This window comes from Larimichthys crocea, chromosome II (assembly GCF_000972845.2).
Source record: "Larimichthys crocea isolate SSNF chromosome II, L_crocea_2.0, whole genome shotgun sequence".
Taxonomy (NCBI): Eukaryota; Metazoa; Chordata; class Actinopteri; family Sciaenidae; genus Larimichthys; species Larimichthys crocea.
Window position 1 is genome coordinate 1,856,265 of NC_040012.1, and position 27,633 is coordinate 1,883,897.

The following is a 27,633-nucleotide window of genomic DNA, read 5'->3' on the forward strand; positions in this document are numbered from 1 at the left end:
GCTCCGCTCGGGACGCCTCGGCTCGGCTCGGCTCGGCTCGGTTTGTTTTCATCCCGCCCTCCACCGGAGCGGAGCGAGATGATAACCGGATCGCGCGGCGTTTGGGTGCTTTGGCGTCGGACAGGCTGGACCGAGAGGACCGGGAGCACCGACCGGGACGCGGAGCGAACCGGGAAAACGGCGTCATTTCACGGGGCTTCACAGCCGAGAGGCCCCGGAGACACACCGAGCGGTTCGTTGCATCGGAGCCGGGCTGCGGTGGACTGCTGGCGGCTGGAGCTCCAGCCTGTGTCCCGCTGAACGGCGGAGGATCTGATCCGAGAGCTGCTGGACAGACACCGACTCACGGACATGTACCAGGTCCAGGTGAGCTGTTACCTGTCTGCAGACCACGTGAGCAGGACTCAAACAAAACATCTGTCAAATGTTTCAGTTTGTCTCCTGAAAACATCTGAAAGACCCAGAACCAACATTTTAATTTATATATTCATATTTATATATTTATATTTATATTTTACATGTAATATATTTTAAATATTCCTCTTTTATATTTCTATATTCTATTTAATATTTCTCTATTTCTCTTTATACGATTTATTTTATCGCCAGCAAATTCCTCAGAAATCATTTCAACAATGCATAAAAACAAAAGCTTAAATTAAATGTGGAGATTTTCCAGAGATTTTCATGAAAGACAGACAAGAATGATAACTATATAATCAAACCATTAATTAAATAATTATTAAATAATTTATAATCTGCTGATGAATTTTCAGTTTCTGGAAAAAGTTTAAAATATTCAAAGAATAAAAAAGATTTAAACAATAAGACGAGTCAAAACCAGGTCAAACGAAAACGATCTGTTTTTACTGATGAGGTCTGGTTCTGATGGTTCTGATGGTTCCTCTGATGAGAAACAAACTGGTTTAAACTCCAACAGAACAGAAACAGAACTCGGTTCAGTTCAGTTTAATTTTATTATGTTTGTTTTGTTTTGTCCATCGTCAGTAACAGTAGAACGTTGTCAGAATGTTGTGAGACGAACGATGACATGAAGTAAAAACCCTGTCAGGACGTCTGAACAGTTAAAGTTAAGAAGTCCCTGTAACGTTAACGTGTTTTAAGTCACGTATGTTATCAGATTTAAGTCACGTTATCAGATTTAAGTCACGTATGTTATCAGATTTAGGTCACGTATGTTCTCAGATTTAACTCGCGTATGTTATCAGATTTAAGTTCACATGTTATCAGATTTAACTCATGTATGTTATCAGATTTAAGTCACGTATGTTATCAGGTTTAAGTCACGTATGTTATCAGGTTTAAGTCACGTATGTTATCAAAGTTAAGTCACGTATGTTATCAGATTTAACTCACGTATGTTATCAGATTTAAGTTCACGTATGTTATCAGGTTTAAGTCACGTATGTTATCAAAGTTAAGTCACGTATGTTATCAAAGTTAAGTCACGTATGTTATCAGATTTAATTCACGTATGTTATCAGATTTAAGTCACGTATGTTATCAGATTTAAGTCACGTATGTCATCCTGTTGAAGTTGTGAGAGCTGAACACATTTAACATGACGTCATGCCATCACTGACAGGGCGTCAGTAATCAGTGAACATGGTAGAAACCAGAGAAGAAGAAATGTCAGGAGGTCCCACCGTGGCGTCCCGTTAGGACAGACCGTGAGAGAGGTCAGAGGTCACGTAACGTTCACGTAAACAGGAAGTCCTCCATCTTCTTCTTTGTCTTTTGTTTTCATGTTGGACAGAAAAGTTTTCAGCTCCTGATCGAGTCCATTGATCATCGATCAACCTGATCAGTCGATTATTGAATCATTTACCCAAACAAACAAACAAACAAACAAAATGTTGTTTGTATTCTTTTCATCATTTCCTGCTCGTCCATATTTTCATCTGTCTGAAATATAGACACAGTAACAATAACACTGCCAGACGACTGACAGACGACCGACAGACGACTGGCAGACAGATGATTGACAGACGACAGACAGACGACTGACAGACAGATGATTGACAGACAGATGAGTGACACACGACTGACAGATGACTGAAAGACGAGTGACAGACGAGTGACAGATGACTGAGACGACTGACAGATGACTGACAGACGAGTGACAGACGACTGACAGATGACTGAGAGACGACTGACAGATGACTGACAGACGAGTGACAGATGACTGAGAGACGAGTGACAGACGACTGACAGGTGACTGACAGACGACTGACAGACGAGTGACAGATGACTGACAGACAAGTGACAGACGACTGAGAGACGAGTGACAGATGACTGACAGACGACTGACAGACGATTGACAGATGACTGACAGACGACTGACAGATGACTGAGAGACGACTGACAGACGACTGACAGACGAGTGACAGATGACTGACAGATGATTGACAGACGACTGACAGACGACTGACAGATGATTGACAGACGACTGACAGATGATTGACAGACCACTGACAGACGAGTGACAGATGATTGACAGACGACTGAGAGACGACTGACAGATGATTGACAGACGATTGACAGACGACTGACAGACGACTGACAGATGATTGACAGACGACTGACAGATGATTGACAGACGACTGACAGATGACTGACAGATGATTGACAGATGATTGACAGATGACTGACAGATGATCAGATAAAACATGAGGCTGTTCAGGTGTTCTCATTTTGAAGATGCAGCTGATCGTACCATGATCTTGGTTCTGATCCATAAATCTGTCGACGTCCTTAAGGCTCTGATCGGCCTCGGACCGGTTTCAGGTTGTTCATCATCAGCTCGACTTAATGTCGACTGAATCGTTGGTTGATTCATTAATTAACACACACTGCTCAGTGTCTTTAAACACCACATTCGCCCTCAGCATGTCACTTCCTCTCATTAAGGCAACCCCACCGCGTCTGAGTTTGTGATGAGCTCAGCGAGCGCTCGTCTGTCCCGATGTTATCACAGACAGTGAATTCACCACAGACGCTCGCCTGTCCCGATGTTATCAGAGACAGTGAACTCACCACAGACGCTCGTCTGTCCCGATGTTATCACAGACAGTGAACTCACCACAGACGCTCGTCTGTCCCGATGTTATCACAGACAGTGAACTCACCACAGACGCTCATCTGTCCTGATGTTATTCCAGACAGTGAACTCACCACAGACGCTCGTCTGTCCTGATGTTATTACAGACAGTGAACTCACCACAGATGCTCGTCTGTCCTGATGTTATTACAGACAGTGAACTCACCACAGACTGAGCCGCAGTTTCATCAAATTTTGACTTTTTCTGTCGTTGATTTGTTTCATAATCTCGTCGACTCAACTTAATGTGTGATTGTTAGCTGAACGTTAGCTGAACGTTATCTGTTTGACCTCCTCATCAGGTTGACTTGGTGTTTTGAGCCTGTTAGCAGCTGGTGTGTGTTTGTGTCAGCAGACTGTATTTACTGTGTGTGTCCTCTGCAGGCTCCTGTAGTCGTCCTGTACTGTATTTACTGTGTGTGTCCTCTGCAGGCTCCTGTAGTCGTCCTGTACTGTAAACACTCATACAAGATTAATAAGCAGTGGAGCTGCCGGATCATTGGAGGATGGGCTATAAATAGGGGCAGATATTCCTCCGTCACGTTGCCCTTGGCACATTTTCATTCTGTTGTTTTCTTTCATCACACACCTGAGCCACCTGCTCATCGGCCATTTTGAACTCTGACTTCATGTGAAGTCTTTTTCAAATGTCACAAACTGGCCGGTCGATTCTGTTCTGACCCGCTGTGACGGAACATCCAGGCAGTTTATACGCTCATCATCCACTCAACATCCGCTCACCATCCGCTCACCATCCACTCATCATCCACTCATCATCCACTCATCATCCGCTCACCATCCGCTCATCATCTGCTCACCATCCACTCATCATCCGCTCACCATCCACTCATCATCCACTCATCATCCACTCATCATCCTCTCACCATCCACTCATCATCCGCTCACCACGAAACTTTCATCAGTGACGGGCAGAAGAGCGCTGCTAGCAGTAGAGTTAGCAGTAGAGTTAGTAGTAGTGTTAGTAGTAGAGTTAGTAGTAGTGTTAGTAGTAGAGTTAGCAGTAGAGTTAGCAGTAGTGTTAGCAGTAGAGTTAGCAGTAGTGTTAGTAGTAGAGTTAGCAGTAGTGTTAGCAGTAGTGTTAGTAGTAGAGTTAGCAGTAGTGTTAGCAGTAGAGTTAGCAGTAGCGTTAGTAGTAGAGTTAGCAGTAGCGTTAGCAGTAGAGTTAGCAGTAGTGTTAGCAGTAGTGTTAGCAGTAGTGTTAGTAGTAGTATTTGCAGTAGTGTTAGCTGTATTAGCAGTAGTGTTAGTAGTATTTGCAGTAGTGTTAGCAGTAGTATTAGGTATTAGCACTAGTGTTGGTAGTATTAGCAGTAGTATTAGCAGTAGTGTTAGGTATTAGCAGTAGTGTTAGTAGTAGTATTTGCAGTAGTGTTAGCAGTAGTATTAGGTATTAGCACTAGTGTTGGTAGTATTAGCAGTAGTGTTAGCAGTAGTATTAGCAGTAGTGTTAGTAGTAGTATTTGCAGTAGTTTTAGCTGTATTAGCAGTAGTGTTAGTAGTATTTGCAGTAGTGTTAGCAGTAGTATTAGGTATTAGCACTAGTGTTGGTAGTATTAGCAGTAGTATTAGCAGTAGTGTTAGGTATTTGCAGTAGTGTTAGTAGTAGTATTTGCAGTAGTGTTAGCAGTAGTAGGCTGTGCGATGCTAACTGTGTTTGTTAAAGTCAGCTCTGCTGGGACTCTGTGGGCTGATGGAGGACTGTTTGCTCAGCATAACAGACAGCTATTTTTAGTCCAACAGCACACACACACACACACCCACACACACCCCTCACAGCTGGGCGACCGACACTGTGGCAGAGTGAGGAAACAAAGAGAGAGAGGGAGAAGTGATCAGTTTCCTTCAAACAGCTGTGATCATCAAACAAACGAAACAGAGCCTGTGTGACCTGAACAGAGAAAACGTAACAAGAGCATAACAGGAACGCAGTAAGAACATAACATAGTCAGTCACCGCAGTGATGCAGGATGCCATCACCAAATGTGTCCCATCAGTGAGTCCCTTGTCCGGTTCAGTCTACCTGAGGTTCAGGTGTGAATGTTCTCTGTGAGCTGATCTGTTGGTTGGTGATGTTGGAGCAGGTCGGAGCGTCGGTCTAATAATAAATCTGTGGATGATGTTTTATTGATGAACTCGTCCTGCCTGCTGTTCACTCCATCAGCTTTCCTTCACGACTGATCTGAGACCAGCTCAACCACAGCATCAGCTCACCTGTCACACCTGTCCATATGGAACATCATAAGATGAGAATGAGGCTGACGTCTGGAAGAGGACTTGAGTTTAAAAAAGAGAACACATCTGTTCTAATAAACACAAACACATTGACCTCATTTTACAAGCAGAAGCCTCGTATACTTGAGTCTACACCGTATCCTTGAGTCTAGATCGTATCCTTGACTCTAGATCATATCCTTGAGTCTACACCGTATCCTTGAGTCTAGATCGTATCCTTGAGTCTAGATCGTATCCTTGATTCTAGATCATATCCTTGAGTCTACACCGTTTCCTTGAGTCTAGATCGTATCCTTGAGTCTAGAGCGTATGCTTGAGTCTAGATCGTATCCTTGAGTCTACACCGTATCCTTAAGTCTAGATTGTATCCTTGATTCTAGATCATATCCTTGAGTCTACACCGTTTCCTTGAGTCTAGATCGTATCCTTGATTCTAGATCATATCCTTGATTCTAGATCGTATCCTTGAGTCTATATTGTATCCTTGAGTCTAGATCATATCCTTGAGTCTACACAGTTTCCTTGAGTCTAGATCGTATCCTTGATTCTAGATCGTATCCTTGATTCTAGATCGTATCCTTGAGTCTATATTGTATCCTTGAGTCTAGATCGTATCACTGAATCTAGATCATATCCTTGAGTCTAGATCGTATCCTTGATCATATCCTGGAGTCTAGACCGTATCCTTGAGTCTAGATCGTATCATTGAATCTAGATCCTATCCTTGAGTCTAGATCGTATCCTTGATCATATCCTGGAGTCTAGACCGTATCCTTGAATCTAGATCATATTCTTGAGTCTAGACCGTATCCTTGAGTCTAGACCGTATCCTTGAGTCTAGATCGTATCCTTGCTCATATCCTTGATTGTAGATCGTATCCTTGAGTCTAGTAGTATCAGGTATGACAGCTGTTAGCATAACACTGGCTAGCTGTTTGCAGTGTTTGTGCTAAGCTATGTGGTGTTGTAGTTTGATCACTGTGTGTTGTAGTTTGATCACTGTGTGTTGTAGTTTGATCACTGTGTGTTCTTCATGAAGGTTAAGCCTCGCTCAGCTTTTTTCACCACAGACTCAGTTTGTGTGTTCGGCTTGTCGTTGAGCTCTCGGTGGGTTCAACACCTCCAGCTGCTAAGTGCTCGCTGCTGTCAAAGTGTGTGTGTGTGTGTGTGTGTGTGTGTTTCTGACTTCACCTACATTCAGGGACACATCTCAGGCTAAAGACCAGCTAACTGGGGACAGCTTGTCCAGCAGGGGACAAAAACTCCAGGATCCAGGACGTCCAGATGAAACTTTATATTAAATTAATATATTAAACTTAAACTTGTAATACATCTCTGGAAAACAAAAATTTTATATCTTTAGTCACAACCATCGTGGTTACAGCAGCACATTGCCCGCTCGCCGGGCTCCTGTTCTGCTCCCCGTCAGCTCCCCGGGCTGTAAACCTCCTCTTCTGTGGTGCTCACAGCTCACAGTCCTGCTAACAAACTGAGCTAACAGCAGCTAACAGCAGCTACATGCGTTAACGTGTTAGTTCATGATGAATGTTCACACACGCTAAAACCAAAAGTCTGTTTTTTTCTTTAAAAGTTGATCATAAATGCATTTTTAAATCATTTTGTAATAAGTTAACGCTGACAGTTTGACTGTTTCCACTTCCTGTGAATCATGTGAACAGACAGGAAGTGAGATGTGGCTACGTTTGAGTGACTGAATGAATGAATGAACCTGTCGATCTGCCTGTTGTAGGGGACAGGGGAAAGGGTCGTTGCCATGGTGCTGAAGGAGCTTCCTGGTAAAAAGGCATCCTCAGAAGGAAACCCCCTCCTCACCGTGACAACCAAGGTTGGCATGACGACCACGCTTGTTTGTTATCTGGCACTGTTCAGAGATCAATTCATCTTCTTCTTTTATTTTCCATCTTTGTTTATTTTCTTCAACTTCAGACCTGCAGCTTCATCTTCAACTGTCTGCAGAGACCTGTTACATGAACGTTACATTAACATTACATTAACGTTACATTATCATGTTCTATGATAGATTGAACAAAAGACGAACATTTTTCTACACGTAGTTTAACAGCTGAACACGATCAGCTGATAATAAACCTGATCAATACACACCCATCATCATACCAGTAACTAACGTTCAGACAACCTTATCATACGTAACAGTTACCTAGTGTTTCTGTAGCGTTGACAGAACGTTCCAAAATAAACATATCATCAGTCTGAAGTAAAGCTCCCTGGGCGGTCCCTTTAAGAAATATGACATTTGAACAATTCATTACGTGTCCGTAACAACACGGGATGAAGGACGTCACATGACCACAGCGAGTCGTCTCATGAATAAAAATAATTTCATGGATCAGTGATGCAGCTACAGGAAGAACATACGTGACACGTTTCACGTCCGTGGACAGAAATGAAGCAGTCAGTCTGTTTCATTCTGTAGTTTGTAGTCTGCTCTCTGTGGTCTGTAGCCTGTGGTTTGTAGTCTGTGATCTGTAGTTTGTAGTCTGCTCTCTGTGGTCTGTAGCCTGTGGTTTGTAGTCTCTGATCTGTAGTTTGTAGTCTGCTCTCTGTGGTCTGTAGTCTGTGATCTGTAGTTTGTAGTCTGTAGTTTGTAGTATTTAGTCTGTGGTCTGTGGTCTGTGGTCTGTAGTTTGTAGTATGTAGTCTGCTCTCTGTGGTCTGTAGTCTGTGGTTTGTAGTCTGTAGTTTGTAGCATGTAGCCTGTGGCCTGTAGCCTGTAGTCTGTGGCCTGTAGTCTGTGGTCTGTAGTCTGTGGTCTGTGGCCTGTAGCCTGTGGCCTGTAGTCTGTAGCCTGTAGCATGTAGTCTGTAGTCTGTAAATCGTAGTCTGTGGCCTGTAGCCTGTAGTCTGTAGTCTGTGGCCTGTAGCCTGTAGTCTGTAGTCTGTGGCCTGTGGCCTGTAGCCTGTAGTCTGTGGCCTGTAGCCTGTAGTCTGTGGTCTGTAGCCTGTAGTCTGTAGTCTGTAGTCTGTGGCCTGTAGTCTGTGGTCTGTAGCCTGTAGTCTGTGGCCTGTAGCCTGTAGTCTGTGGCCTGTAGCCTGTAGTCTGTAGTCTGTAGTCTGTAGTCTGTAGTCTGTGGTCTGTAGCCTGTAGTCTGTAGTCTGTGGTCTGTAGCCTGTGGCCTGTAGTATGTGGTCTGTAGCCTGTAGTCTGTGGCCTGTAGTCTGTGGTCTGTAGCCTGTAGTCTGTAGTCTGTGGCCTGTAGCCTGTAGTCTGTGGTCTGTAGCCTGTAGTCTGTAGTCTGTGGCCTGTAGCCTGTAGTATGTAGTCTGTGGCCTGCAGTCTGTAGTCTGTGGTCTGTAGTCTGTGGCCTGTAGCCTGTAGTCTGTGGCCTGTAGCCTGTAACCTGTAGTCTGTAGTCTGTGGTCTGTAGCCTGTAGTCTGTGGTCTGTAGCCTGTAGCCTGTGGCCTGTAGTATGTGGTCTGTAGCCTGTAGCCTGTAGTCTGTAGTCTGTGGCCTGTAGCCTGTAGTCTGTGGTCTGTAGCCTGTAGTCTGTAGTCTGTAGTCTGTGGCCTCTAGCCTGTAGTCTGTGGTCTGTAGCCTGTAGTCTGTGGCCTGTAGTCTGTGACCTGTAGTCTGTAGTCTATGGTCTGTAGTCTGTGGCCTGTGGTCTATGGTCTGTAGTCTGTGGCATGTGGCCTGTGGTCTATGGTCTGTAGTCTGTAGTCTGTGGTCTATAGTCTGTAGTCTGTGGCCTGTGGTCTATGGTCTGTAGTCTGTGGCATGTGGCCTGTGGTCTATGGTCTGTGGTCTATAGTCTGTAGTCTGTAGCCTGTAGTCTGTAGTCTGTAGCCTGTAGTCTATAGTCTGTGGCCCTGTAGCCTGTGGTATGTGGTCTGTAGTTTGTAGCCTGTAGTATGTAGCCTGTAGCCTGTAGTCTCTGGCCTGTGGCCTGTAGCCTGTAGCCCTGTAGCCTGTAGTCTGTGGTCTGTAGTCTGTAGTCTGTGGCCTGTAGTCTGTAGCCTGTAGCATGTAGCCTGTAGTCTGTAAATCGTAGTCTGTGGCCTGTAGCCTGTAGCCTGTAGTCTGTGGTCTGTAGCCTGTAGCCTGTTGCCTGTGATCTGTAGCCTGTAGCCTGTGATCTGTGGCCTGTGGCCTGTGGTCTATGGTCTGTAGTCTGTGGCCTGTGGCCTGTGGCCTGTGGTCTGTAGTCTGTGGCCTGTGGTCTATGGTCTGTAGTCTGTGGCCTGTGGTCTGTTGTCTGTAGTTTGTGGTCTGTAGCCTGTAGCCTGTAGCCTGTGGCCTGTGGTCTGTAGCCTGTAGCCTGTGGTCTGTGGCCTGTGGCCTGTGGCCTGTAGTCTGTAGCCTGTAGCCTGTAGTCTGTAGTCTGTAGCCTGTGGTCTATAGTCTGTGGTCTGTAGCCTGTGGTCTATAGCCTGTGGTCTGTAGTCTGTAGTCTGTAGTCTGTGGTCTATAGTCTGTAGTCTGTAGCCTGTGGTCTATAGTCTGTAGTCTGTAGCCTGTAGTCTGTAGCCTGTAGTCTGTAGTCTGTAGCCTGTAGTCTGTAGCCTGTGGTCTATAGTCTGTAGTCTGTAGTCTGTGGTCTGTAGTCTGTAGCCTGTGGTCTGTAGTCTGTAGCCTGTAGTCTGTAGCCTGTGGTCTGTAGTCTGTAGTCTGTGGTCTATAGTCTGTAGTCTGTGGTCTGTAGTCTGTTGCCTGTGCTGTGGTCTGTAGCCTGTAGTCTGTGGTCTGTAGTCTGTAGTCTGTAGTCTGTAGTCTGTAGTCTGTGGTCTGTAGTCTGTAGTCTGTAGTCTGTAGTCTGTAGTCTGTGGTCTGTAGTCTGTAGTCTGTGGTCTGTAGTCTGTAGTCTGTGGTCTGTAGTCTGTAGTCTGTAACTCGTGTTCTGTCCTCCAGCTGGTCCGGGAGCAGCAGGAGAGTCGTCCCCTGTTGAGTCCGTCTATCGATGACTTCCTGTCGGAGAGCCGGAGCGACGCCCCCTGCAGACCGCTCACCTCCAACACAGCAGGTAGACTGACACCTCCTCCCCCTCTGCCTCACCCCGTCCTCCCTCCATCACCTCCTCCCCCTCTGCCTCACCGCATACTGATGTTCAGTGTCTCCTCTCTTCCTTCCTCCTCTAACTTTGTGTCCTTGGCTGGCCTCCTTCCTCCTCTTTGCCCATCTGTCACCTCCCACTCAGCAGGTACACCAGCCATAACACTGTAACCTCCTCTCTCCTTCCCCTCCTCTTCTCTCCTCCTCTCTTCTTCCCCTCCTCTTCTCTCCTCCTCTCTCCTCCTCTCTCCTTCCCCTCCTCCTCTCTCCTCCCTCCTCCTCTCTCCTCCTCTCTCCTTCCCCTCCTCCTCTCTCCTCCCTCCTCCTCTCTCTTCCTCTCTCCTTCCCCTCCTCTTCTCTCCTCTTCTCTCCTCCTCTCTCTTCTCTCCTCTTCTCTCCTCCTCTCTCCTCTCTCCTCCTCTCTCCTCCCTCCTCCTCTCTCCTTCCCCTCCTCCTCTCTCCTCCCTCCTCCTCTCTCTTCCTCTCTCCTTCCCCTCCTCTTCTCTCCTCCTCTCTCCTCCCTCCTCCTCTCTCCTCCCCCTCTCCTCAGACGTTGGTTTCATGTTTCAGTCTGATGAATGTTGTGATGTGAACACGCATCAGACTCTCTGACTACAGACATGTAATCTGATTACAGACGTAGAATCTGACTACAGACATGTAATCTGATTACACGGGGCAGTGTGGTTGTGCAGCTGTTTGCAGGTACTGACCGTCCTTCCTGTCGTCCTGCAGTTCTGTCCACAGCTCTGGACCTGGTGGACCTCAGTGAACCGGGAGAGAGCAGCGGGGGCAGTAACGGGGGCAGCAGTGTCGGGGGCAGTAACGGGGGCAGCAGTGTCGGGGGCAGTAACGGGGGTAGCAGTAGCAGCAGCAGCAGTAAGGAGCAAAGGAGGAGCCCTTTGAGGAGGAAGACCAGCTCCAGGAGCCCTCGGCGCCGGACGAGACCTGATGAGACCGAGCTGATCCAGGTGGAGGTGGAACACCTGCCTGGAAGTCCAAGAACACCTGAGAGGATCTCACTGGACTCAGGTATGTCAGCCTGAAGCACACAGGATGTGACCACAGGTCATGAACTCTGACCCACAGCTGAGCCCTGAAGGCCTCGCCGAGATGTTCCTGTCGTAGAGAGGGAGGAGGTGAAGATGTTAGTGAAGGTCAGACAGGTCAGAGGTCGTCGTCATGACACAGTAACAGACTCAGCTGTTTGTCCTCGTGATGTCGTTCATTGTGTTAAAAGCGCTTAGCTCAGTCAGGTGTGAGAAACACGGCTTTAGTCTGAGCTTTTATTGTGATGAGCAGTGAACTTCCTGTTTCACCTCAGTGTCCTTTCTCACGGCGTGTTCTCACGGCGTGATAACACGGCGTGATAACACGGCGTGTTCTCACGGCGTGTTCTCACGGCGTGATAACACGGCGTGTTCTCTTGGCGTGTGCGGCTGGTCTGTGATCAGATCTGAAGCATGGTGTTGTCGTCGTGTTCACAGTCAGTCTGTCGTCTCCTCTGGACAAATGGGACGAGGTGAACCTGGACATGGACGACGGAGGACGCAGGAGACACGAGAAGAGATGCACGTCCCATCACTCGTCCAGTGAGCTGCTGTGGTAAATATGACCTGTGACCTCTGTGCTGTTCAGCCTGCGGCCTGTAGGGGGCGCTAACAGCTCTGTGTCCTTCAGGTCTGCAGAGTTTAAAACCGACCCGCTCAGCAAGAACAGCTTCGACATCCACAGCTTCGACGAGCTCGACTTCATCAGCCAGGTCAGCAGTACTGCAGTACTTCATCCTCACAGTACTTCAATACACACAGTACTTCAATACACACAGTACTTCATCCTCACAGTACTTCAATACACACAGTACTTCATCCTCACAGTACTTCATCTTCACAGTACTTCATCCTCACAGTACTTCAATACACACAGTACTTCATCCTCACAGTACTTCATCCTCACAGTACTTCATCCTCACAGTACTGCGATACACACAGTACTGCGATACACACAGGTCTACTGCAGTACTGTGTGTAGTTCAGGGAGCATGGAACATCAGGACGTTGGTTAGTTCAGGTGACTTTGTGTGTGTGCTGACAGCTGCTGGCTGACCTCTGTGTCTCTTCAGGACTGTGGGGCGTCCAGACGGAGACGGACACGTTCCCTGCTGGCCAGGAAGGAGTCTCTGGAGGACGAGTTTGTCAGAGCGAAGGCTGCTGTGGAGGTATGACTGTCCCTCAACATGTCCTCACTTTATAAACTGTCCTCACTTTATAAACTGTCCTCACTTCATAAACTGTCCTGACTTTATAAAGTGTCCTCACTTCATAAACTGTCCTCACTTTATAAACTGTCCTCACTTTATAAACTGTCCTCACATCATAAACTGTCCTCACTTTATAAACTGTCCTCACTTCATAAACTGTCCTCACTTTATAAACTGTCCTCACTTCATAAACTGTCCTCACTTTATAAACTGTCCTCACTTTATAAACTGTCCTCACTTCATAAACTGTCCTCACTTTATAAACTGTCCTCACTTCATAAACTGTCCTCACTTTATAAACTGTCCTCACTTTATAAACTGTCCTCACTTCATAAACTGTCCTCACTTTATAAACTGTCCTCACTTCATAAACTGTCCTCACTTTATAAACTGTCCTCACTTTATAAACTGTCCTCACTTCATAAACTGTCCTCACTTTATAAACTGTCCTCACTTCATAAACTGTCCTCACTTTATAAACTGTCCTCACTTTATAAAGTGTCCTCACTTCATAAACTGTCCTCACTTCATAAAGTGTCCTCTCATGCACTGGGTGTCCTGTGATTTGAGGACTTGTCCTCATCGGCAGCTCTCAGTGCTCTTATATATCATGTGTTCTACATGTTAGCTGATATCTTCAGGATGCTGCTGATCCCAGGTCCACTCTGTACGTCTCCTCTGAGGACGGACGCTGACGCTGCACTCAGATCAGATGAAGCAGCATCAGTTTCCACCTCTGGTCCCATCACAGTGTCCTCAGCTGTCCTCTGACTTCAAATACCTTGACTTAGTTTGAGTATTTTCGTCTGTAGGCTGTCTGTAGACTGTCTGTCTGTAGACTGTCTGTAGGCTGTCTGTCTGTAGACTGTTTGTAGACTGTCTGTCTGTAGACTGTCTGTAGGCTGTCTGTCTGTAGACTGTCTGTAGGCTGTCTGTCTGTAGACTGTCTGTCTGTAGACTGTCTGTAGGCTGTCTGTCTGTAGACTGTCTGTCTGTAGGCTGTCTGTAGACTGTCTGTCTGTAGACTGTCTGTAGACTGTCTGTCTGTAGACTGTCTGTAGGCTGTCTGTCTGTAGACTGTCTGTCTGTAGACTGTCTGTAGGCTGTCTGTCTGTAGACTGTCTGTCTGTAGGCTGTCTGTAGACTGTCTGTCTGTAGACTGTCTGTCTGTAGGCTGTCTGTAGGCTGTCTGTCTGTAGACTGTCTGTAGGCTGTCTGTCTGTAGACTGTCTGTCTGTAGACTGTCTGTAGGCTGTCTGTCTGTAGACTGTCTGTCTGTAGGCTGTCTGTAGACTGTCTGTCTGTAGACTGTCTGTAGACTGTCTGTCTGTAGACTGTCTGTAGGCTGTCTGTCTGTAGACTGTCTGTAGGCTGTCTGTCTGTAGACTGTCTGTAGGCTGTCTGTCTGTAGACTGTCTGTCTGTAGACTGTCTGTAGGCTGTCTGTCTGTAGACTGTCTGTCTGTAGGCTGTCTGTAGACTGTCTGTCTGTAGACTGTCTGTCTGTAGGCTGTCTGTAGACTGTCTGTCTGTAGACTGTCTGTAGACTGTCTGTCTGTAGACTGTCTGTAGGCTGTCTGTCTGTAGACTGTCTGTAGGCTGTCTGTCTGTAGACTGTCTGTAGGCTGTCTGTCTGTAGACTGTCTGTAGGTAGGCTGTCTGTAGACTGTCTGTCTGTAGACTGTCTGTCTGTAGGCTGTCTGTAGACTGTCTGTCTAGACTGTCTGTAGACTGTCTGTAGGCTGTCTGTAGGCTGTCTGTAGACTGTCTGTAGACTGTCTGTAGGTTGTCTGTCTGTAGACTGCCTGTCTGTAGGCTGTCTGTAGACTGTCTGTAGACTGTCTGTCTGTAGACTGTCTGTAGGCTGTCTGTCTATAGACTGTCTGTCTGTAGGCTGTCTGTAGGCTGTCTGTCTGTAGGCTGTCTGTAGACTGTCTGTCTGTAGGCTGTCTGTAGACTGTCTGTCTGTAGGCTGTCTATAGACTGTCTGTCTGTCTGTAGGCTGTCTGTAGACTGTCTGTAGGCTGTTGGTTATGGTTGGTTCAGTTGGTTCAGTTGGTGCTGATAGTTCTAGTTGGTTCTGATAGTTCTGGTTGGTTCTGGTTAGTTCTGGTTGGTTCTGATAGTTCTGGTTGGTTCTGATAGTTCTGGTTGGTTCAGTTGGTTCTGATAGTTCTAGTTGGTTCTGATAGTTCTGGTTAGTTCTGATAGTTCTGGTTGGTTCTGGTTAGTTCTGGTTGGTTCTGATAGTTCTGGTTAGTTCTGATAGTTCTGGTTAGTTCTGGTTAGTTCTGGTTAGTTCTGGTTGGTTCAGTTGGTTCTGATAGTTCTGGGTTCATATAAAGGTGTGATCCGGTGGAGCTCAGGTGAACTAACAGTTCTGTGATTAAAGTGCAGATTTTCTCTCGTGTCGATGAGTTCTTCAATCCGCTCAGCTCGCCTCAGTGAACCAATCACACGCCTCGTCTGGTTAACGAGCCACTGATTAAAAAGCTTCTGAGTTCACTGAATGAAAGGTCCAAACTCCATCAGCAGGATGCTGTGAGTTCTGATCCAGAACCTCTGTGTTCCTACATCACCCATCAGCTCCAGTCTGACATGCACCATGAAAAATCTAAAATAAACATACTACGACTCCCAGGGTGCATTTCAGGAACAAAGCCAATCACATTGAGCATGTGGAGTTGGAGACGCTGTCCAGCTGCATCGTGGGTAATGTAGGCTGCAGTCTGTGGGTCTGACTGAGCGTGTGCGGTTGTGTTTCAGTCGGACACAGAGTTCTGGGACAAGATGCAGGCGGAGTGGGAGGAGCTGGCCCGGAGGAACTGGCTGGAGGAGTCTGAGGATCCGGGTCCGATCCCGCCCAGCGTCACACCTGCAGAGAAGGTGAGGCCCAACATTTTCCCAGCATGCATTTCTCCTGATGATTATGAAGTTTTAATCCTCTGACCTGAGGTCAGCGCACTAATCCGCCCTCGCCACTCAGGTGTTACATCACCGCGGCGACCGCTGATGTTGTTATCAAACATCTGTCTTCTTCTTCAGTCACTTCCTGTGAATGCTGACAAAATAAAAGCATGCTCAGGCTTCACTCATCCAACAGGATGTTCTGTCGACCTCCTGCAGGTCTTTCACATTAAAAGCTGCAGTTTGAAAGGCTTTTATTGTGAAACAGGAACAGGAAGTGACTTTGTGGTCATGTGACTGTGTGTCTCATGCAGGGTTACTACTTCAACACCAACAACCCGTACAGAGACTGGCCCAACGCCTTCGCCGAGGGTCAGGAGAAAGGCCGCGAGGGAGACCTGAACGCGGCCGTGCTGCTGCTGGAGGCCGCCATCCTGCAGGACCCGCAGGACTCTGAGGTGAGCGCTCGCAGCGGGCGGCGGGAAGGCGTCATGTGACCTGCACTCACTCCTCTTCTTGTTTCGTGTTTTCAGGCGTGGCAGGTTTTAGGGATGACTCAGGCTGAGAATGAGAACGAACAGGCGGCCATCGTCTCTCTGCAGAGGTCAGACTTCCTGCTCGCTGCACCTACAGTGACATCACACTCACCTGAACTCACCTGCACACACCTGGACACACCTGGACTTACCTGAACTCACCTGTACACACCTGAACTCACCTGAACTCACCTGCACACACCTGGACTCACCTGAACACACCTGTACACACCTGGACTCACCTGCACACACCTGGACTCACCTGCACACACCTGAACACACCTGGACTTACCTGAACTCACCTGCACACACCTGGACTCACCTGAACTCACCTGAACACACCTGTACACACCTGGACTCACCTGCACACACCTGAACTCACCTGCACACACCTGGACTCACCTGAACACACCTGGATGCTACAGCCCACCAGACTCCCCTGACAAAACCAACATTTAACCTCTGACAAACCTAAACAAACCTTAAACAAACCTTCAGTCACATGACGTCCTGTAGTTTGTTGTCATGTGACTCCTGCAGATCCACCTCCTGAGTCTGATGCTAAGCTAACCTGTGACCTCTGACCCCGTGACCCTCTGCAGGTGTCTGGAGCTCCGCCCTAACAACCTGCCGGCTCTGATGGCGCTCGCCGTCAGCTTCACCAACAGCAGCATGCAGCGGGAGGCGTGTGACGCTCTGCGCCGGTGGATCTGTCACAACCCGCGGTACAAACACCTGCTGCTGGACCGCCGCAGCCCGCTACAGGGCTCCCCGGCCACGCCGCGCAGGGGCCCCCACACACTGGCCAGGTACAGAGGGGTACTACAGTACCCATGAGCCTCTGCTGCTGTCACTGACAGAACGCCTCATTTACCTGTGTGTGTGTGTGTGTGTGTGTGTGTGTGCAGGGCCGAGCTGCAGGACGTCCTGCTCCTCTTCCAGGAGGCGGTTCTGTTGAATCTGGACTGTGTGGATCCGGACCTGCAGACCGGGCTCGGAGTTCTCTACAACCTCAGCTCGGACTTCAACAAGGCGGTGGAAGCGTTCACTGCAGCACTGACCGTCAGACCACAGGTAACACACACACACACACACACACACACACACACACACACAGCTCTGCGTGTTGATTGGTTGAATGTTGGAGCTTCAGTCTGAAGTCAAAGGTGATTGGACACTTCACCTGGCTGATGATGTCACTTCCTGTGTGTTCAGGACTACCTGCTGTGGAACCGTCTCGGCGCCACGTTGGCGAACGGCGACCGCAGCGAGGAGGCGGTGGAGGCGTACACGAGAGCTCTGGAGCTGCAGCCCGGCTTCATCCGGTCCAGATACAACCTGGGCATCAGCTGCATCAACCTGGGCGCTCACAGGTAACACTCACCTGACCTCAAGCATCAGCTCACCTGTCGCTTCACGCTGGGTCTCACCTGGTTCTGCTTGTGGTTCGGTCCTGCAGGGAGGCGGTCAGTAACTTCCTGACGGCGCTGAACCAGCAGAGGCGGAGTCAGCGCTGCAGCCACCAGCAGATGTCGGCTAACATCTGGGCGGCGCTGCGGATCGCCGTCTCCATGATGGACCGACCCGAGCTGTTCCAGGCCGCCAGTGTCGGAGACCTGGACCTGCTGACCAGGGCGTTTGACATGGGCAACGTCTGACGGTGGACCGGGCCTCCTGCTCGTCTGATTCGGCGGAGGCGGGTCGGACGGTTTGGCGTGAAACCAAAGACACGGCGATTAAAACAGCACAACCCTTTAGCTTCCTGCTCGTCAGCGAGGTCGGCGCCACTTCAGGTCCTTACAAGTCAACAGACCACACCCACCTGTGATGTCACAGTGTACCGGAGTACAAACACTTCCTGTTTATTTACTCATGACTTCCTGCTCTAATGTTTCACAATAAAAGTCAAAGGACAAAACCCTCCCCATGCTTTTAATGTGAAACATCAGCAGGAAGTGTTAATGTCACGTGACAGCGCTCACAGGAAGTGGCCTGCCATTGGCTGCAGCTCTCCTCTCGTCTTCCCGCTAAACATGACCGTGATTGGTTCAAAGAGGTTTCATCAGTTTGAACGTCCGTCACCACGGTAACGCTTTAAAACTTCAAATATTAACGTACGTATAAATAATATTTAAATATATAAACGAATATTCATTTAATGAAACGAGCTCAGGGAGGAAGACTGCAGACGTTCTCTGAAGGTTCTCTGAAGGTTCTCTGAAGGTTTCTTTCTGTCACTTCTCCTTTGAACCCTTTAAAGCCATATATGGTCGTCAGATCATGTGACCTTCAGACTCACCTGTTCTTCGTCACTTTGTTTTCTTTTGACGGTCTCCTGTTTCGTCACTTCCTTCCTGTCGTTGGCTCTCAGGTGAATCGCGTGTTAACGAGCACATTTTAACGTTATAAGAACTATAAACGAACATTAGTCTAACGTATCCTGTCACTTAATCAACACGTACTCTGTATTTTAAACGTTCATGAACGTTCTCTCAGCGTTAATCCTCTAGTAATCAATCGTTATTATAACGTTCATGATTTAATGTAGAGCAACTCAACAAACAGCACAACGTTCAGAACAGGCCCGGTTATCCTTATGAGCTTCTGGTCCACAGTCAGCAGGGCTCTCTGAGGTTCTGGTCCACAGTCAGCAGGGCTCTCTGAGGTTCTGGTCCACAGGCAGCCTGGTTCTCTGAGGTTCTGGTCCACTGTCAGCCTGGTTCTCTGAGGTTCTGGTCCATAGTCAGCCTGGTTAGCCTGGTTCTCTGAGGTTCTGGTCCATAGTCAGCCTGGTTCTGGACAGGAAACTGAACCTCTGCAGACTTCATTTAAGTAATTTTAGCTCACAGAACACAGACGGCTCTGGTCCATTTAATGTTGGTTCTGATCCAAACTAACCTGTAAAAAGTTTTACAGTGACACAAACAAACGGACTGATGGACTGATGGACTCTGGACCAGAACCTCATCAGCCAATCAGAATGCAGTATCCATCCAGACGTGTTGTGATTGGTCGGTAGGTGAGCGTTCCTCTGCAGCTTCATGAATCCTTCAAATGTTTCTGAAATAAAGAGCTGAACCAGAACCAGAACCTCTGTCATTTTTTGATTCTGTCTGTCTGTCTGTCTGTCTGTCTACCTGTCTGTCTGCTCACCTGTCTGTCTGTCTGTCTGTCTGTCTGTCTGCTCACCTGTCTGGCAGACAGAGACACCATTCACCTGATTACAAGTCAGTATAGCATCAACAGGAGTTAACAGACGTTATTTAACGTTAGTTTAACGTTAGTTTAATGTTAGTTTATGACGTTCTGAATAACATACAGAGAGAAAACATGAAACTAAAACAGATTCTCTACGACTGATTCAAAGTGTGTGTGTGTGTGTGTGTGTGTGTGTGTGTGTGTGTGTGTGTGTGTGTGTGTGGAGGAAATGCTCTGATGGGGAGGTGTGATGACTGAGTCGACCAGCAGGAGGCGCCGCTCACCAACAACACAGTGCTCCTTTAGTTTCCCTGCAGGTAATGAACAGAGAAGGCCTCCAGCTGAGTCTCCAAGTCTGTGGCTCTGTTCCTGAAGAAGAAGAAGAAGAAGAAGAAGAAGAAGAAGAAGAAGAAGAAGAAGAAGAAGAAGAAGAAGAAGAAGAAGAAGAAGAAGAAGAAGACGACAAAGTTTAAAACATTGTAAATAAATACTTCTTTAATACTTTTCTAATCAGATTTTTATATATAAAAAAGGTATTGTTTTTTTAACTTAGTATTACTAAGGTGATAAATTGTTCACATGGCCCTCGTGGTCTTCCATAAAAAATGTGAGTCAATGTTTCACAAAGTTTTTTAACGTGACGTGAGGTCACCACGCGTGAACCTGACGGCAGTCCTTCAATGTGGACCAGGAAGTGGTCTTAGTGATGTCATAGGAGGTGTGGACATGTTGAGCCCCGCCTCCTCTCACCTGAAGGCCTTGGACCTCCTCTGGATGTTCTCACCTGAAGGCCTTGGACCTCCTCTGGATGTTCTCACCTGAAGGCCTTGGACCTCCTCTGGATGTTCTCCAGCCTCTGGATCCTGAAGCTCAGCAGCCGGATGTTTCCCTCCAGCTCAGCTTCGCTCAGGTCGACTCTCTGAGCGAGGCGGCTGAACGTGGACGACAGCTCCCTCAAAAACAAAAACAACAGGTGAGTTAGGCGCCGCCAGGTGTTCGCTCAGAGAATGCACATGTCAGAGAGGGGGCGGGGTCTTACTTGTACACCTGCTGGCTGCAGGCGGAGCTGCTGATGGGGATGACGGCTCTCAGGCGCGGCGCGGCGTGCTCCACGAACTGCTGCTTCAGAGCGCGCTCCCTGCTGGCGTCCGTCCAGGTGAGTCTCTCGTACAGGTAGAGGAAGCCGTACAGAGAGAGAGACAGAGCGACAATACGCCAGCCCACCGAGCGCCACACCTGAGACAAACACACACACCTGAGACAAACACACACACACCTGAGACAAACACACACACATAACGTTTCTTTAACGCTGTGAGAGGGTTTGTTTTGGACAGTTCTCATTGGTCCAGCCATGCTGAACACGTCTGATTGGTCGGTGACAGACACTGAAGACGAGGTGACTGACTTCAAATCTCTGATTAATTATTGATTATTAACTATTAATTTGACGTCCTGGTGGACATGCAAGGTCATGACGTACCACTCCACCAATCACCAGCACCGTCATGGACGCCCGTGAGGAGACGGAGACAAGCCCTGTCGCTATGGAAACCACCATCTCATCCTTAAAAGTGGAGCTTTCCTGCACAGGCAGACAGACAGACAGGTAGACAGGCAGGCAGGCAGACAGACAGACAGACAGACAGACAGACAGACAGACAGGTAGACAGACAGACAGGCAGGCAGGCAGGCAGGCAGACAGACAGACAGACAGTTGCTGAAACACTAAATGAGCATGAAATGATGAAACAATAACAATAAATGGTCGTCATGGAAACACCTGCAGTCGACGGTCCGAGCCGCTCAGCGCTCGCTTGGCGTTGGTGGCGCCGATGAAGCGCGTGACGAGGGCGGTCCAGCCCAGAGAAAACTGGAACTCGATGTTTTCACGGAAGTCTGCGCAAAGGGCAGCGAGGCCGAGGTCATAGGTCAACTCGAAGGAGGTGGAGGGAGCGGACAGCTGCTCCTGAGTGGACAGAGACAGCAGAGGACGGACACTGTCTGAGGACGGAGGAGACAAACGACACGTCACGTCACCTGTTGGACAGGAAACACGAGAACAAAGCGAGGCGTCCTACCGATCATGTGTCTCTGAGCGTCTCTGATGAGGACGCTGACGGAGCAGCGGTGAGACAGACAGCCCACCATCCTCTCCTCCACATGCTGCAGCAACTTCTGGACACAGAGACAGAGAGACAGGTCATAAGGGTGGAGCCTCCACCTCATGGAGAAGTCGTGCAGATACGTAAAGATTGAACCAGATGTCTACAGCGCCGACGTGACCCACAGAGTCACCGCACAGTGCTACACCACAGGCAGGTGGTCCTGGACATTTGACTGTTCCACCTCCACCTCCACCAGCTCCAGCTCCAGCTCCAGTGTATCACCTCCACCTCCCCCACCTCGCCTCCTCCATCACCATCTGTTGAAGATTCTGGCTGATCCCTCCCACCCCGCACACAAACTCTTTGAGACACTCCCCTCTGGCATCATCAGGACCAGGACTGGAACCAGAACCTCACGCCACAAAAAGAGTCCTCCACAAAGCCATCATACATTCTTTCCTCCAACAACAACTTATTATTTCTACATTTGTTTTTTACACTGCTGCTACAAACACAAGAGTGTGTTCATTAAATCATAAACTGACATTTAAAGTTACAATCAGGACAGTTATCCAGTGTTTGAAGTCTGAAGTTGTTTCAGAGATTTATGAAATAAATGTTGATGTGATGATTTTACAGCAGTTTGTTTGGACACTGGATGGATTTCAAAATGTGATGGACACAGTCAGTGTGTCAACCTTCATCGACTTTTTAGTCTGAAATATGCTGAAGACTGAAGACTGAGTCTGATGTTGAATCTTCAGTGTCTTTAGTCTTTGTGAGTTTCAGTCTGTGGAGGATGAGGGGATGACTCTGCAGTACCAGTTTTTAACCACTAGACGTCACTGTTACACATAAAGTTACATAATGTTGTGTCAAAGACGCTCGTAGAGATCTCTGTCAGATGTTTCACAGATTCAGTTGGCCGACTTTGTGCTAAGCTAGGTTAATAGTAGTTTTACTGCAGTACTCACAGTTTTGTAGAGCTCCAGAGTTTCTTGTGTCGGATTGAAATCGGCTCTGAACTCGTCAACCAGAACAGGAAGAGACCGTATCTGATCTGACAGAGCCGCTGCGACCTGAGGACCAACATCAACCTGCTGTTACTGAACATCCACCCAACATCCACCCAACACCATCCTAACACCATCGCTAGAGACCAGAGACGTGGACCTAAGTCCACTCCAGTCACTGTTTTGATGACTTGAGACATGATGACTGTAATGATCTAACGTCAGCTAGCTGCAGCATGTTGCTGTGTTCTGCAAACTGATCTGAGATCTGGACCACGATCAACCTTCAGCTGGAGGATTTCTTCACCTTGGCAGTGACATCATCAGTCAGTGTCCTGATCCGCTCTTTGACGTTGTCGGTCAGGCGGTTAATCTGTCCTCGGACAAAGTCCAGCCGGTCCCTCTGATCCTCGCGCTCTTCCAGGCAGAAGATCCTGTCAGAGGTCAAAGGTCAAAGGTCAAAGTCAGACGCTCTACAAAAATCACTTTTTGGAAATGAGCGAAAGAGGAAGTGAGAGTCCTGACTTCCTGTCTGCGGAGGCGATGTTGATGGCGTCCATCACAGCTTTGATGGCCTCAGTAATCTGCCACGCTCTCACCGTGTGCTGCTCAAACTTGGTCTTCACTGCAGACTGAGAGATGAACTCCTGCAGGGTCAAAGGTCACAGTTCAGTGATCGCTGCTCAACGCCTGAACGCAGCTTTGTTTGTTTCTCTGTACCTCAAACGTCCTCTCAAATGTCTGGAACTCTCTCAGTCTCTCCTGGAAACCTTCAGCCAGAGCGCCACCTGCAGGAAGAGTCAAATCAGATCAGGTTTTATTTGTACAGTCCAAAGTCACAAAGTCCATTTTCCTCTGAGGCTTTACAATCTGTACAGGGAGTGACACCCTCTGTCCTTAGACCCTCGGTTCCAGTGAGGAAAAACTTGCCCACAAAAACCTTTAACAGGGAAAAAAGGTGGAAGAAACCTCAGGAAGAGCCACAGAGGAGGGATCCCTCTCCCAGGACGGACAGACGTGCAATAGATGTCAGTGTACAGAACAAATCAACACAAACATATTGTACAATTACAATGACTGATAAAATGACCAATGAATACAATGACTGATAAAATGAACAATGAACTTAATGACTGATAAAATGACCACAGTAGCAGATATGGCAGCAATAATGAACAGTAGTAATATGTGTAGTGGACGTCATGCAGGACCACAGCAGCAGCCACGATCCACGAGAACCTGCTGGACGACAGAGACAGAAACTCCAGGGAAGAAGTTTAGTTAGTGACATGATTAATGAGACATGAATGTTTACAGATGGAGAGAGAGAGAGAGGGAGAGAGACAGAGAGAGAGAGACAGAGAGAGAGAGACAGAGACAGAGACAGAGACAGAGACAGAGAGAGACAGACATAGAGTCCCCCTGCAGTCTAATCCTATGGCAGCATCACTAAGGGATGACCTGAGCCAGCACTAACTATAAGCTCTATCAAAGAGAGAAGTCTTCAGTCACTCTTAAAGGTGTTGACCGTCTGCTCCTAAACCCAGAAAGGTAGTTTGTTCCAAGAAGAGAAGCCTGATAGCTGAAAGCTCTGGCTCCCAATCTACTTTTGGAGACTATAGAACCACAAGGAACCACAAGGAACCACAAGGAACCCAGCGTCCTGAGAGCGCAGTGTTCTAGAGGGGTAGTAAGGTACTAGGAGCTCTTTTAGATACGAGGTGCCTGACCATGAAGAGCTTTGTAAGTAAGGAGAAGAATTTTAAATTCTATTCTAGATTTAATAGGCAGCAAATGCAAGGAAGCCAGAATGGGAGAGATGTGATCTCTAATCTTGGTTCCTGTCAGAACACGTGCAGCAGCATTCTGAATTAACTGCAAAGTCCTAAGAGACTTATTGGAGCAGCCTGATAACAAAGAGTTACAATAGTCCAGCCTTGAAATACAAATGGTGGACTAGTTTTTTCTGCAATCCGCCTGAGAGACAATGCGTCGATTTTAGCGATGTTACGTAAGTGGAAGAATGCAGTCCTCGAAATTTGTTTTATGTGGACGTTAAAGGACAAATCCTGATCAAAGACAACTCCAAGATTCTTTCAGTGGAGCTGGAGGCCAGGGTGATCCCATCTAAAGTAAACTAAGTCTCTAGAAAGAGAGTTTCTGAGTGTTTGGGTCCAATTACAAGAACTCAGTTTGTCTGAATTTAACATCGAAAAATTGTAGGTCATCCAACTTTTAATATCCTTAAGGCATGCTTGGAGTTTAGTTAACTGATTGGTTGCATCAGGCTTGACGATAATATAATTGGGTGTCGTCAGCATAACAATGAAAGTTGATAGAGTGATTCCTATAATGTTCCCTAAAGGAAGCATATATAAACTGAATAGAAGTGGTCCAAGTACAGAACCTTGTGGGACTCCATGACAAACTTTGGTCTGCATGGAGGATTCATCATTGACGTGAACAAACTGAGATCGATCTAAGAAATACGACTTAAACCAGCTTAGGGCGGTTCCTTTGATGCCAGTTTGATGTTCCAGTCTCTGTAAAAGAATTTGATAACAGACCGTAAAGCACGTTGCACTGAGACATCAGAGCAGATGTAGAGAAGGTGCAGTGAGTCAGCAGGAAACACTGCACAATGAGCTTGTCCAGAGTCAGTGAACCTCTTCACACCGTCTGCTCACGACTCTGCAGCTCGCTAACACTTCAACATCAGGAAGCTGTCAGTCATCTCTTCTGTGTGATGAGAGGAGGCTCCGCCCCCTGCTGTCCCTCACCTGGCTCACCTGTCTCAGGCATGCCCTGCGCTCGCTGCATCCTGGAGCTCAGGACCTCTTTGGCCGAGACGAAGAAGATCCTCCCCGGAGCCTCGTCCAGACCGACCACCTTCAGCTCCTCGGCCAGGAAACTCACACAGCGGTCCAGGTGCTGCTTCCTCACCTGGACAGCAGGGGGAGGACACAGAGGGGAGACCCGACCGTCACCAACCAATCAAAGAGCTGGATTCTGCATCGCCATGGTCAACAAGTCAAACCTCCTCGATGTACTCTGGCTCGCTCACTGAGGCGTCCCATCGGTTGTGGAGGATGAAAATGTTCGGTTTAGAGATTCTCTCGCTGACTTTGTGGAAGAAAAGTTTCTCCTGAACACAGAAAAATACAAATATTATAAATCTATATATTTAATTTATCAATAATCCATACGATCAATACGAACACTCACCGTGTTCATGAGGGTTGACTCTGCATTTCCCACCAGGACGAAGACGTCAGCGTCCAGACAGAACTTATCGATCCAGCTGTCCAACTCCAGAGTGACGTCAGTGCCAGGGCTGGTCAGAAGGTGAGGCGAGGGGGTTGTAATCAGCCAATACACCACTAGATGTCACTAAATGTAAAACTAAACTGTCGGCTGACAGTCAGCCGATCAATAAATCCATAAACACGGTGAAGGTGAAGGTGAAGGTGAAGTTGAAGGTGGACGTTACCTGTCCATCAGAACCAGGTCGTCTCTCAGCAGAGCACAGCGACTTTTGGGCCAGAAGACTTTGACCAGACTGCCCGAATCCAGAGTCGGATCCATGTGGAGAGCATGAGCCAGCTGGTTCACGGTCTGAGGAGGAGGAGGAAGTGGAATCAGTGAGGTCACACAGTAGATGACTACAGACCGTTTGTGATGGTTGGTCCAGATCCTGGAGGACAGAGGACAGACAGAGACACAGACACATTGACTTTGACTTCTCTGTCGTACAGTGACGTTCCTCCTCTCATTGGACGTCTCGGTGGTGAGGTAAGCCTCGTCTCCGTCGGTTCCTTCGACTCTCAGGAAACAGTTGGTGGTGTGTCCGATCCCACTGGGCAGCACTCGGTCTCTCAGCATGGCGTTGATCACAGTGCTCTTCCCGTTACTGGTCCTGAATCACAGACAGACTCTGTTATATTGTATACAGATACAGACCAGACCAACGTCCTTCAAATGTTGAGGAAGATCATGTGATGGTATTTAAAGCTCCAGAACTGTACTGGACCTCTTTACTGTCTTTGAGTAAACTGACTTAATTTATGGAGATTTCATAAAGAAAAAAACTAACAACAACAAAGAATAAACACAACGTGTCCTAAACATGAAATATTAGAGACAGCAGTTTGTTACTGAGAGACGTTATTTCCTCAGAAAGACTTTTATCACATTTAGAAACATTTCATCATCGCTCTCTCTGTGTCGCAGGAAGCTGCAGCAGTTTGTGGATCAGAGATAAAGTTTATCAGAGCGACGGTTCACTTCAACAGAAAGGAGCAAATTTATCAGCAGCTCCACACTGAAACACGACACGCTTCATCTGCTCAATGTCCATCCTCAGAGAACACGACACGCTTCATCTGCTTCATGTCCATCCTCAGAGAACACGACACACAACTGCTTCTTTAATTAACCACATCCAGAATGAATTAAGAAAGAAATTAAACTGCAACAACACTCAGAAAAACAAAGGTTCCTAAAAGGTTCCTTAAAGGTTCTTTAAAGGTTCCTAAATAGTTATTTAAAGGTTCTTCATCTTTATTGGACTTATTATTGGGCGACAGCATGAATTATTTAAATGTTGAATAGTTTGGTTGATAAAACATTAGAAAAATGTAAAAACGTCCAGAACCAGAATAAATGTTTTATGTCAGAAAGTCCTGATGAAGATAATCATTGATCCAGCTCTGTGTGAAATCTAAAGTCACACCTTTCAATAGTTAAAACACATTTAGCACAGATGAAACAAATAACACATTTATAATAATAAATAGAATAAATATCATGAGGAGCTCTTTTCTTTGAGGTCCACTTCTTCCTGTCTGAACTTCTGTTAAACAGCTGATTGTATTCATGGTTTGATTCTTTACAGACGATGATGTGACATATCAGAAAAATGTGAGCATGAAATATGAAGCACATGTCGTGTGGTTGAAAGCTCCAGAAGCCTCGTTTGTTTTAGGAGACTCCGTACCTGCCAAAGAACGCCACCTTCATGTGTCTCCTGAGCAGAACCTCTCGGATGGTCGACAGTTTGGTGGCACAGCTCTGCATCTCCAGACTCTGCTCCTCCACGGCCACCTGACCCAGGTCAGCGCCACGCCACGCCTCTGACATCACACCACAACAAACAGGTGTCAGGTTACACAACGGGAACATCAAAGACAGAAGAAAGAAACAGAAATA

The 27,633-nt window shown here is 47.4% G+C and overlaps 2 protein-coding genes across 16 annotated transcripts; one reads left to right on the forward strand and one right to left on the reverse strand.

The window, feature by feature from the left end:
• pex5lb (peroxisomal biogenesis factor 5-like b) lies at positions 1 to 19,190 on the forward strand. Of its 3 annotated transcripts, none has more exons than XM_027289695.1 (15): positions 1 to 366; positions 7,125 to 7,220; positions 10,264 to 10,375; positions 11,140 to 11,436; positions 11,892 to 12,009; positions 12,085 to 12,166; positions 12,527 to 12,622; positions 15,430 to 15,549; positions 15,885 to 16,028; positions 16,104 to 16,174; positions 16,709 to 16,915; positions 17,015 to 17,180; positions 17,322 to 17,479; positions 17,566 to 18,835; positions 18,877 to 19,190. In XM_027289695.1, the coding sequence occupies exons 1-14, from the start codon at positions 352 to 354 to the stop codon at positions 17,762 to 17,764; spliced, it is 1,881 nt and encodes a 626-aa protein (XP_027145496.1). In that variant the 5' UTR covers positions 1 to 351; the 3' UTR covers positions 17,765 to 18,835; positions 18,877 to 19,190. The 3 variants fall into 3 exon arrangements, with proteins under 3 accessions (XP_027145496.1, XP_027145506.1, XP_027145512.1); XM_027289705.1 differs by having other exon boundaries at positions 17,566 to 18,803; XM_027289711.1 differs by lacking the exon at positions 7,125 to 7,220.
• Positions 19,047 to 27,633, reverse strand: mfn1a (mitofusin 1a). Of its 13 annotated transcripts, none has more exons than XM_027289652.1 (16): positions 27,422 to 27,632; positions 25,916 to 26,341; positions 25,651 to 25,759; positions 25,463 to 25,570; positions 25,206 to 25,368; positions 23,146 to 23,213; positions 22,951 to 23,072; positions 22,733 to 22,859; positions 22,387 to 22,491; positions 21,386 to 21,482; positions 21,088 to 21,308; positions 20,788 to 20,889; positions 20,344 to 20,540; positions 20,123 to 20,257; positions 19,589 to 19,673; positions 19,047 to 19,179 (listed from the first exon to the last, which is right to left on the reverse strand). In XM_027289652.1, the coding sequence occupies exons 1-15, from the start codon at positions 27,604 to 27,606 to the stop codon at positions 19,607 to 19,609; spliced, it is 2,232 nt and encodes a 743-aa protein (XP_027145453.1). In that variant the 5' UTR covers positions 27,607 to 27,632; the 3' UTR covers positions 19,047 to 19,179; positions 19,589 to 19,606. The 13 variants fall into 13 exon arrangements, 9 of the variants coding, with proteins under 9 accessions (XP_027145453.1, XP_027145486.1, XP_027145478.1 ...); XM_027289685.1 differs by lacking the exon at positions 19,047 to 19,179 and having other exon boundaries at positions 19,278 to 19,673; positions 25,215 to 25,368; positions 25,916 to 26,040; positions 26,179 to 26,341; positions 27,422 to 27,631; XM_027289677.1 differs by lacking the exon at positions 19,047 to 19,179 and having other exon boundaries at positions 19,278 to 19,673; positions 25,916 to 26,040; positions 26,179 to 26,341; positions 27,422 to 27,631.

Coding starts and splice junctions, on each gene's coding strand:
- pex5lb (XM_027289695.1), top strand. Junction 12,010..12,084: donor TCGTCCAGTGAGCTGCTGTG/GTAAATATGACC, acceptor TGTGTCCTTCAG/GTCTGCAGAGTTTAAAACCG. Junction 15,550..15,884: donor GCGTCACACCTGCAGAGAAG/GTGAGGCCCAAC, acceptor TGTCTCATGCAG/GGTTACTACTTCAACACCAA.
- mfn1a (XM_027289652.1), bottom strand. CDS start 27,606: ATGTTCCCGTTGTGTAACCTGACACCTGTTTGTTGTGGTGTGATGTCA. Junction 23,073..23,145: donor CATTTGAGAGGACGTTTGAG/GTACAGAGAAAC, acceptor TTGACCCTGCAG/GAGTTCATCTCTCAGTCTGC. Junction 20,541..20,787: donor TGCTGGTGATTGGTGGAGTG/GTACGTCATGAC, acceptor TGTTTGTCTCAG/GTGTGGCGCTCGGTGGGCTG.